We start from the raw sequence: 11889 nt of genomic DNA, 5'->3' as shown, positions 1-11889 counted from the left end.
TTATTTATATATATATATACATATACATATATATATATATGTATATGTATATGTATATGTATATATATGTATATGTATATGTATATGTATATGTATATGTATATGTATATATATGTATATATATATATATATATATATATATATTGTGGGAAGCGAAATGAATGCCGATGTTGTTCATCCATAGTAAAAAATAGAGGCACTTAGTTCACCAGAAGAGCATCGTCTTCTTTAACAGTACATCCATGCAAAGGCAACTACAGAAGGGCAAAACCTCCTTTGAATCATGATGAGATTTAGCTATTCCGGTTCCAAGAGCTTGGTTGATTACTTCAGGGATCCTTCCGGCAGCAGCTCGGCAGTGAAGGGGACGCCGGTCCTGGGCAGCCATTTGCCACCGTGGAGGAACTGCTGGACGCTGAACTTCTTCGCGTGAGCGTAGTCGATGTTCTTCACCCCCTTCCACGTCACCCTCTTGCTCTTGTCGGCGCCGGGTCCACGGTTGTCGACCTCGGTGTAGAAGCACGTGTTGAGCCCGAAGTCACCGAACCAGGGCAGCCACCCGTCGGGGTGGATCAGGTCGTCGATCTGGGACTGCAATATGAAGGTCCTCGAGTACATCTTCCATGGCCGGCCGAGGAAGGTGGGCAGCTTGGTGCGGAAGTCGTAGTAGGCGGGGTCGGCGCTGATGGTGCAGTTGTGGAGGATGATGGCGGAGGCCTGCTGCCGCATCTTGCGTCCCTGCGCCGTCACGATGTTCTGCTGGTTGTCGAGCGGCTTCCTTGCCAGAATCAGGCAGTTCTGGAAGATGGAGGCGGAGTCCCCGAAGATGAAGTCGATGGTGCCGGAGATGGTGCAGTCGCGGTAGAACTGGCGGTGGGTGTGAACGTAGAGCGTGTCCTGATACCCGTCGATCCGGCAGTTGTAGAAGACGGACATGTCGGACTGTACCCGGAGGGCTACCGCCTGATGCTTTTCGGCGCCAGCAGAATTCTCGATCCAGAGGTCCTTGGCGACGAATCCATCTCCGACGACGGCTGCGTTCATAGGCCATCAATTTTGAATTAGAGACATCAGTAAATGGGCCAAATGGCACGTGGCGTTTGTAATTAGCCCAGAACATGGACATGGAAATGGTGGTGCGCTCACCAACAGTGGCGGTGTCGAAGGTCCGGGTGCCATCTACGTAGTTGAGGCTGCCGGTGATCTTAGTCTTGGTTGGCCCATCGCCGATCAACATCACGTTGGTGGCGCTCTTGTTGACGTGTACTTTCTCCTTGTACTCTCCTTCCTTGATGTGAATGATGAAGATATCGGCGCCCTTATTTGGGACGCGGGAGATGGCCTCGCCAATGGTCTTGACGTCGCCGCTGCCATCCTGAGCTACTACGACGTTGGGTTTCAGATCCGCCGTGCTGGTCGCGAGCAGCCTTCTCTTGCCGGGGGTGACGTACGACGGGTATCCCTCGGCGAGGAGCTTGCGGTTGATTGGGAGATTGAGCGAGGACAAGGTATCGTCGAAGTTGTTGACGATGGCCAAAATGTTGCTGGTCAGCTCGGAGGAGCTGTTGAGCATCTTCCGCATGGACTCTCCAGCGTTGGTGGTGGTGCCCTCGAAGCCATCGACGCACGTCTCCTGGTAGGTGATGGTGGCGCTGAGCCATATCTTGAGGTCGTCGAGGAACTTATCGAGGTTGGCGACGGAGAAGTCGCCGAGCCGGTCAACCGACCGTCTGAGGTCATCGATGGCATAGTCGAGAAGCTCACGGCAATTCTCGAGGGCCTCCGAGGTGCTGGGGTCCTTGGCAGCCTCCGACAGCACCGTGGAGTGATCGATGGCGTCGTTGATGTGTTTGACGGTGATGTTGAAGGCCAAATTGAGGAGCTCCTTGGGGTCGGCGTCGGGACCCGCCACGGACGACAGCGTGTTCTCGCAGGTTTCCTTGTAGTCCGTCGGCCGGCAGAAATCTTGGACATTCTTCACGGAGGTTGAGAGCTGAGGGTCAGCGGATTGGGAGCGGCGGTTAGAAACGGTGACCGCCACCGTGGCGACGACGGCCACGAGGACGATGGCGGAGATACTGAGAACAGCGACCTTGTTGTTCCCCATGGCTAGGTGGCTACCAAGCTTCGGCCTTTATTCCTAGTATAAGGAGAGCTAAGTCTCTTACAGATCTGCCAGAGGTGTTGCAGTGCCCCACGGACTGGAGGCTTATTGTTGCATGGAAGGGGCGGGGAAGCGGTGGGGTTACCCTAAAGGGAAGAGGATGACCCCGAGCGAGCGATGAAGGATGCAATGGAATGGGCTCATTTATATACAGAGGATGTGCAGCGAGGGAGAGAGAAAGACCATGAAGACGGAACAAGTGGTCGGTCGACGTAGGAAGGGGACGTTGGAGGCGTGCGGTTCGGCCGCGTCGATCGGAGGATCGGAGGATCGGAGGAGGCTTTGGCTAAGATATCGGCAAAAAAATGCTACACATAATGCTACGCACAAAAACAAAATTATTATTATTATTATTATTATTATTACTCGGTCAACAATAAGCCTCCCAAGGCTGCAATGTCGGAGTTGGTTCGTCGTATCTTTAAAGATATACATCATCGGATTGTGTTCGTTTAACACGCATGCATGACGAGAATCTTTCAGGGAAGGTATAAATGATTTGGTTTGATGAGGAGGAAAGGAGCTTCGAGGTTTGCCTGCCGGTTTCTTCATTCACTATTGCAAACCAAACCGAGTGCATTCTCAGATTAATTATCATTCATTTACCGAAGCTGTTGCTACCGAAGAATCATTTGGTAGTCCTTTGCACATTTATTTCTGTGAGATATATAAGAAGAAGAAGAAGAAGAAGAAGAATAAAGAGATGGTAGCATACGTGTGGGATACGATGATTATTATATACTTGGCCCTTGTATTAAGAAATAAGATCACCATTGTTTCTCATGTATGAGTAATACCATGAAAAATAGCACAACACTTGATATGTTTCACCTCTACACACAACTTTTATCTTCTCACGTGTGCAGAGCTACAAACCAATCTTGGATGATCATTTGCTAGCTCACATGGTTTTATATTTCATAGACTCGGATCCAAATGAGCACATGACGTTCTTGCTTTCTTTCCAGAAATTTTAGCGTCGGCTCATTTAGGATGCAGTTCTTCCATCAGCAGTCCAGAACCATGCATGGCGTTTGATGTTGATTGTCCGAGTGGATTGTGTTGACGAAGAATTAATTGGTCATTGCTGTGATGTTAAGGACCGAATGAAATGGAAACGTAGTTAGCAAGACAACATTATTGTTTTCCCAAGCATTCTGGGATAGTAACTTTCTTTTTTTTTTTCGAAAATTAAAATTTATAAGTTTAAACCAGTTTGGAACGTAAAAAAGATCCCTCATTATCAAAGGAGAGTATATGACAAAGTTGATTTGGCATGTTTCCTTGCCACAAAAAACAGAAGCAGTCCATCTTCAATAAAAAAAATAAAAAAAGGGCCTCTTTTTCACTCGGATGATTTGTATGTGATCAAAATTCCTCAACTGTTGCAGAATACTATTGAACAGATTTGAATGAATGAAGGTCTTTGATATCGAGGCCATCCTCATTCTTAAATATATAAATAAATAAACAAACATATATATATATATATATATATATATATATATATATATATATATATATATATATAGTAGAAAGTATTAAATCAGACACATCTTTTGACAACCTATCTTTTTCGATCAGCTGCATTTGATCTTTCTTGAATTATCTCTTTTGTTGATAATCCTTGACTTGCTATTCTTGTCTGTGGCAAATAAGATTATCACCTGAATACTTTCTCTTTTTGCTCATCTAAGGCCATCCTGCCATACTCTATTGGTGGCTTCATATATTTTCTTTTTCGAAATTATATTATCTTCCTATATCCTCAATTTGACAATGAAATCTTCATGTCTCATTTCCTTTCTCTTATGCTTCAAAATAATTTTTGAAGTCTTTGCGATAATCTTTTAGTAATTGCAAAAACTTGAAATAAAACTCACTTGTCTTAGAATCAAATCATTTTGAAATAATAAAAAAATTTACCAACTATAAATTTTTTTGATCCAACATCTTTTAATTTATATATATAATATATATATTATCGAGGAACTCCCATAATTCCTTTGTAAAACTTATTGGGTTATATATGTTATATAATGCATTGTCCAAGTTATTGATGATATAATTTTTGTACAAAAAATCACTATGCTTTCACTGCCAATTTTTGTCTATCATTCTTATCATCTTCGATCAAGAATCTCGTCAGATTTAGTATTCTCTTTTTTTATTTACGTTAAATGAATGCAAACAAAAAATAAATTTTAGTTTTCCATAAGACTTATAAGGGTGAAAACACATGTCCGTTTGGGTAATGGTCATATGTTTATTCGGATAAAAAGTCGTAGTGAAAGATTGCCTATTCGTTTGAAAGGACATGTCTATTCAAATTAAAAACTTGTCATTCATTTAAAAATAATTTTAGCGTGTCATTTCCACCGATGATACATATAATACTGATATATCTTGAGTTTATTCAAGTTAAAAGGGGTGATGAGTTTATTCGTGCAAAGCTTCATTAAGCATAGAGGAAAGACATTGAGCAAAAGTGTTGATATTGATGGAGAAGTAACTTGATATATTTCAATATCAGCATTGGATGTTACATTTAAACATGCTGAATGAGCAGCTCAATCAGTCTTTTTTTTTTTATCAAAGACTAAATTCTCAATGATCTTATTGTACTATTTTATTTTATCACATACTAATCACAACTTTTATTTTCTCGTACTAATATTGTCTCTCTTATTCCAAAAGAATCAATCATAAATATTATTGTCTTTCTCCACTATTGACTCTCTTATTCATCATTCTTTGTGCGAGTCGTGAATTACGATCTCAGTTTTTTCGAATAATCACGACTAGAATTTATAATATTGTTGTGACTTCCATTTATATCATAGCAACTAAAAAAATAAAAAAAAGAATAAATTATTAAAAATTCTATTAATTTGTTTTCACCCCATGGCACCTTTATATTGAGAATTTAACTAGGGTTACTTGATTTTTTAATTTACGAATCCCTAGTTAGACAACCGATTCGAATTAGTGATTTGATTCAAGTCAACCCTAGTTCAGATCAACCAAGGAACTTCTCTCCTGTCTTTTCCTTTTTCCTCTTCAGCCTTCTTATCTTAGTTTTACTCATCTTTCTTCTCTTACAACAAGATAAAAGAAAAAAGAGATAAAAAGAGATGATAATAGATGGGCAGTGGCAAACGGGCGATAGAAGGGCAACGAACGAGAGAGGCAAGACAATAAAAAAAATATATTGAACTCGATTAGTTCGATTCGATTTGACTAGATATAGGTCACATAATATACCTAAAAGATAAAGATATATTTATTCATTTACCAAAAAAAGATATGCTTCAAGATAAATTTACATAAATTTTTATGGATAAAAAAGAATAGGACGCTTCTGAGTGTTATTCGATAAAAAAAATACTAGTTGAACTTTTATGGATAAATTGTCACAAATATATATATATATATATATATATATATATATATATATATATATATATATATATATATATATATATATATATATATATATAGTACGTATGGACAATGTTCAAATATTAAGTTTTGTAAAACCAAGTTAGAGCAATTTAGAAGAGTAAATTCGGGTCCATCCTAAAAAATAATAAATGATAAAATTAAATTAAAATCCTGAATTTTTTTATTATCAAATAGCACGGAGTAGGTGACACGTCACATAGTGTTCGTAATAGGTAACACAATAGATATTTAAGTGGGAGTTTATTGTGCGATTGGCTATTAGGAGATGGATTAAAATAATAATAATTTTCGTGTATTAGGCTTCAAATTATTCCAATGACTCGTGCCTTTTTAGCAAGTAATCTTACCGATACATTAAGATTGGTTTCAGAAATAAGCATAGAGTTTGTTCTGCTACTATTTATTTTGGTTTAAGTCAATTTGATCCAATTTTATGAACCGAACCTTGCATTAATCCTTTAGGATAAATTTCTCGAAATGAGTCTTTTTATGTCACAAACATCACCTATAAAATCAACATGGAGAGTATATTCGATGCATTTACTTGAGATTCGAAATAAGAACTAAGAAAAGAAGTCAACCATCTCAACTCCCGAAAAAAATATCTTTGAAATAAGAAATATTTTTCTGGATTTGATTGACTGAGCTAATATGCATATCGAGTCACAATTGATCTAATACATTGGGTATATTAGAGTGATTATAATAGCATTCATTATTTTGACTGACTTTTTTTAGCCAAATTATATACAAAGAATCTCTTGGTATTGGATAGCCAGTTTTGTTGAGATCAAAAAGACGATGTGTTACCATATTGATATTATTATTATTATTATCATTATTATTATTATTATTATTATTATTATTATTATTATTATTATTATTATTATTATTTTATTGGATCTCATGTTCCAAGGTCTACGATGGATTACTGACTGGTGATTCAGAATCTGTATCATTGTATTCCATGTCTGCATGTCGAATTGACTTCATCCATTAATTTAATTGTAGGAAATGGAATAAACCATTCGTCATGAGCCGCCTCCACATGCAAATCAATTCTATCTTAAGCTTAGAAACCCCATCATTCCATCCCGTAGCTGACCAACTTGCTTGCTTGACTCGCACATGCGTTGCATGTGCCCATGATGAATTAGCTTGTCTATTCCAGTAAGAATCAATCGTCTCTATTGCGAAAACTAAAGGTACGCATGATGGTCTTAGAAAGTGGAGAGAATTGCCGTACTCGAAAGCAATCCTATCAAGGATTACAAGTCGCGTGTCACGTTCTCTGCACCTCCGATGCCATCATTGTCTCCCAGCAGAGAAGCAAACCAACTCGAAGATCGTCTACTAACTACAAAGGAATTGCTATTTCATTCCCTTGGGAAACGCTTTCATCCAACCACACGTTTAGATCCTTTTACCAATTTCATTTGTGCTGTTTCATTGTTCTTTTCCCCGTAACGGTGGTCATAAAATGCTCCCGATTGGAGGCCCACCAAACGCCGTCCACGGGAAGCTAACGTCGGTCGACTCGGCGGGGCACTCGCCCGGCACCGGCGTTCACGTAACTCTCACGCACTCTCTTTTGCCACTTTATTGCTCCCCCCACTCGTGACAGCTCGGCTGCCGAGCTCAAGGATTGGATCCGGTACCTTGTCGATTTGCACGAAGAAGGGACACATGAGCGTGTGAGGAACAAGTGCGGCGTCGTGGCAGGTAATCGTACGAATTGTAAGAGCGATCGAGATTCGAGGCATGTAACGGATCGGCTCAAGAGGGACGAAGGGCCGCGTCCCCGCCGAGGGACGGCCCCAAGTGCGCCCCAGCCTGGCGCACGGAACTCTGGCGATCGCCTCGCACGAATCACGAAGCCCACTCGGCCTCCGTGGCTCCACCATCGCGTGCGTCCCCGCGCATCCATCCGTCTCCCCGGCGCTGGAATTGGAGGAATGCGCGCGAGTTTATGTATGCCACGTCGTCCAGCCTCGAGGGGTGTTCTCGTCATTCGACCCCCCAACGTGGATTTCTTGTCGGGGAAAATAGAATTAACGTGGCAAACGACACAGGATGAGACTATCCATATTCTGCATTGACCGTATTACCCCCCCCCCCCCCCCCCCCCCTGAAAGTTATGTGGACGGTCCTGATTCGTCGCTGTCAGTGGACCATCTGCGCCTCGCCGGTGCTCCCCGGGACTACCAAACGAGTTAATTCCCATACGGTCAATAAATAAAGACCATTAGTTGCACCTGTTAAGTTACTAATATGAATCACGGGAACGATATTAAATGGCATCGGGAGGGGGGTGGGCGCTTGATGAAGGAAGCCCTTTCCCTCTGCGCGCATACAAGTAATGGTGCGGAAGAAAGCACGATTATAAACCAGTGGATTTCTTCCATGGTTTTGGAGGATCGCTTTTTCTCCACCTCTACTTCTACCTCGTCTTATCTCTCTGCTCTGCCGCTGGCACTTCGCTGCCACCTCCAGAAAGAAGAAAACAATAAAAAGAAAAAATAAATAAATAAATAAAACACGATGCAGACTGAGGGGAGATGGCGGAGGAGTGTACCGCGAGTCAGCTTACCGCAGCGCTTCCTTCCGTCTCCTCGTCGTCCATGGATTCCCGCTCGCTTTTAGGGTTCCGAAGGGCTTTCGCCTCGGGCGATCGCTTCGAGCCCAAGGGATCCGGGCATTGAGGCCCTAAACCTCGTTCGATTCCTTGATTTCGGTCGAGCAAGGTGGTACTACCGACTCCTTCGCTCTGGCGGGGATCAGGAGAACCCTCGCCTTCCTCCTGGTGTCCGTCATCGCCCACCTCGCCGATCTCTCTGGTTTCAAGATCCGGAGGCGCCGGAAGCGGAAGGGCTGCTACGGTGGCGGCGGAGGCGGCCGCCGCTGGGTTGCCGGAACTATGCTGTGGGTCGTCCGCCTCTCCGGCTTCTGTTCCGCTGCCATGATCATGGTCGTCCTCTCCCCGTCCCTCCAATCTTTCCCACCCGCCGAGGCCATCCGGTCGTCTCATTACCTCGGCATCTCTAACGGCGGCTACGATCACCATATTGCCGCCGTCTCCGGCGTCGCTGACGGCTCCCGATTCCGGAGGGCTCCGATATTCCACAATGCCGCTGAGTGCGAGCCGCCATCGGCGAACGGAACCTGTGTCTGCGACCCGTCGCTTGTGCACATCGCCATCACGCTCGACGAGGAATACCTGCGCGGCTCGATCGCGGCGGTTCACTCGGTGCTCACCCATGCCCGTTGCCCCGAGAGCGTCTTCTTCCACTTGCTGCTTTCGGAGCCAGGGCTGGAGCCGGTTGTGCGGTCCTCCTTACCAGGGCTCCGCCTCAAAGCATACTACTTCGACCCGGACCGCGTGCGGGGAATGATCTCGACGTCGGTGCGGCAGGCCCTGGAGCAGCCACTCAACTACGCGCGCAACTACTTGGCGGAGATCCTCGAGCGGTGCGTGAGCCGGGTAATCTACCTCGACTCCGACCTGGTGGTCGTCGACGACATCGGCAAGCTCTGGCGGACGGGGCTGGGGTCGCGCCCCGTGGGCGCGCCAGAGTACTGCCACGCCAACTTCACCAAGTACTTCACGGCCCGCTTCTGGTCCGACCAGCGCCTAGCGGCCACGTTCGCCGGCCGTCGGCCGTGCTACTTCAACACGGGTGTAATGGTGCTCGATCTGGTCCGGTGGCGGCGCTCCGGGTACACACGACGGATCGAGCGGTGGATGAAGGTGCAGAAGAGCGGCGCAGCAACTGGCGGCGCCGGCCGGATCTACGAGCTGGGATCACTGCCGCCCTTCCTGCTAGTGTTCGCGGGGCACGTGGCGCCGATCGATCACAGGTGGAATCAGCATGGGCTCGGTGGGGACAACGTCCGCGGCAGCTGCCGGGACCTCCACCGGGGGCCGGTGAGCCTCCTCCATTGGAGCGGCAGCGGCAAGCCATGGGTGCGTCTCGACTCGAACCGGCCGTGCCCGCTGGATCACCTCTGGGCGCCCTACGACCTCTACGAGCCCGCTGTCGCCTGACAACCCAGCCGCTGCCGCCGCGTTAAATCCTTTCCTCGGCCGCTTCAACATAACCTCCAATGTGATACTATAATCAGCTCGGCTATCTATTTCCGCAGTTGGTAGTATTTTCTGCTTCCCCTCTACAAATTTTCAGGGTTTATAATTCTTTTACGGGTTTAATCTGCATTAGTCAGTTCTTATTGTTCTTTTGCTCCGCCCACTCTTTCGCTACGAGGCTATTGTAATTTTGATTCTATTGATGCTGCCTCAATGAATAAAAGAGAAAAAGATTACTGATTTCGTGCCGCTTAGTATCTCAAGTTCAACAGCCACCTCATTATTCAATTGACATTTACCTTTTCCTTTTGGTTGATCGATTCAAATCCAATGCGTGCACATCTGTTGTTGATACTAGAAAACCGGTGAGGTGAGGAAGAAGTGGTTTCTGGGCTTTAGGACCGCAGCTTTAAATTGTTTGATTCGCCCAATGTGGCCAAAGTTAGTTTGTTCTTCTTCTCCAATTAAATAACAGTGGGCGTCGAAGAACACCACCTGTGGGAGGGGCTTGGAGGCGTGGCTCAACGTTCGTGGGCGGCAGAACACCTGTGAAGAACCTTTCTCAAATTGCCTCTTGTTTGGCCGAGTGTTCCCTCGCTCGCTCTCTCTCTCTCTCTCTCTCTCTCTCTCTCTCTCTCTCTCTCTCATTCTCTCATTTTGATTGGCTCATGCACTGCGCCACTTCGAATGAGAGGTATCCATCTAGTAAGTAATGTTTATGAAAATGGAAGGGAGATATAGATAGACATCACAAAGCCACAGTCACTTGTATCTTCTGGCGGTAGATTTTGGCGATGGCGATGGCGACGGCGACGGCTCCGTTGGCTGATACTTTTGTATCGTTTTCTTTTTCTTCTATCCGTTGCGATCTTCCATCATTGCAACAAAAGTAAGGGAACACGCACTGTCATGCGCTTTTCGAAGCCCATTTCCCTGGCTCCCATCTGCTGCTGCTGCTGCTGCTCTCTCTCTCTCTCTCCCCACCCATCGAAGTGAAGGGCTGGACACCTTTCAAACTCAGCAAGTAGCATCGTGCTTTGGTGGGGTGGTGATTGCTGTGCATATTATTGCTCGACTTGTAGTATTAAAGATTGTAGACTTGGATCATGGCTCGGGAGGGAAGTCTCCGGAATCGACATGGTAGCTCGCAAGTGACCGTATATTCCTTCATTGTAGGCTGGTAGACTCCCTTGTTCCTATTCTGGTGGTCCAGTTTTCAAGTCACCACAAAATTTGGACTCCATGGATTTGAACGGTGATGCTGATGAGAGAGGTGTCTTTGTTAAAAACATTATGAATTATTGTGGTGGGTCTATGGATGGCATCAGAAGCAGTTTTTTTACTCAAATCCCTCCTGTTGTGTCACTTTAAAAAAACAAAAACAAACAATCTCCACTTCTAATTGATCTTTAGATCTGTTGACAAATCACTCCTTGAAGACGGAAATAAAAAATAAAGACAAAAAAAAAAAAAAAAAAAACTTTGTAGCATCCACCTTCCCCAAACTTTTCTGAGGAACTCCTCACACCACTGCTGCTGCACACCTGCGCACTTGCTTCTTCTTTAAGGAGGTCGTGATCCTCCTCACACCACTGCTGCTGCTGCTGCTGCTGTGTCTGCATCGACTAACACTTCAGGAATTTAATTGTCTCCCGTCCACTTCAAATCTTTTTGGTTCAAATCTTTCTATTGCTTGCCATTCCAACTCGAGCACTGAATGCAGTGATGTCCGCTATGGAAGAGAGATAAGGCGGGGGACTTCCTACTTCCCTAACTCGGATTGCTTCTCTGTCCTGATGTGCTTATTGCAGTGTGAGTTATTTCCAAGAGGTGGAAGGTCACATTTCATACCGCATAAATTTCTCACTTAATTCATTCTTCAAGCTCTTTAACGTACTACAATTTTGTATTGGTAATGCCTTTTTGCATTAAGAAAAAAGTTGAAATGTATTCTGAATCTAAAGTTTATAGCCAATTTGGTATTGGTAATGCCTTTTTTTCACGCTTCACTCTCAAACACACACACACACACACACACACACACACACACAGATTAATTTATTTGATCCCTTTACATGTTTATAGCCAATTTATCACTTGGAGTCTCAAATTTTAGTTCCTTTTCATTTTCAGTGTCATTATTTTACGGATCCCTTTGTAATTTTCCTGTCTAAGG

The 11889-nt window shown here is 44.5% G+C and overlaps 2 protein-coding genes across 2 annotated transcripts; one reads left to right on the top strand and one right to left on the bottom strand.

Annotated features, from left to right (window-relative positions):
- Positions 1–204: 204 nt before the first annotated feature.
- LOC135631187 (putative pectinesterase/pectinesterase inhibitor 28) lies at positions 205–2122 on the bottom strand. The gene is made up of 2 exons (XM_065138654.1): positions 1147–2122; positions 205–1034 (listed from the first exon to the last, which is right to left on the bottom strand). The coding sequence occupies exons 1-2, from the start codon at positions 2105–2107 to the stop codon at positions 325–327; spliced, it is 1671 nt and encodes a 556-aa protein (XP_064994726.1). The 5' UTR covers positions 2108–2122; the 3' UTR covers positions 205–324.
- Positions 2123–8029: 5907 nt separating this feature from the next.
- Positions 8030–9956, top strand: LOC135631396 (probable galacturonosyltransferase-like 7). Its single transcript, XM_065139042.1, has one exon. It carries the CDS (start codon positions 8547–8549, stop codon positions 9672–9674), a length of 1128 nt encoding a protein of 375 aa, XP_064995114.1. The 5' UTR covers positions 8030–8546; the 3' UTR covers positions 9675–9956.
- The last annotated feature ends 1933 nt before the right edge of the window (positions 9957–11889 follow it).

Source organism: Musa acuminata, chromosome BXJ3-2 (genome assembly GCF_036884655.1).
Source record: "Musa acuminata AAA Group cultivar baxijiao chromosome BXJ3-2, Cavendish_Baxijiao_AAA, whole genome shotgun sequence".
NCBI classification, from domain to species: domain Eukaryota; kingdom Viridiplantae; phylum Streptophyta; class Magnoliopsida; order Zingiberales; family Musaceae; genus Musa; species Musa acuminata.
This window is presented reverse-complemented; position numbering and strand designations above follow the sequence as displayed.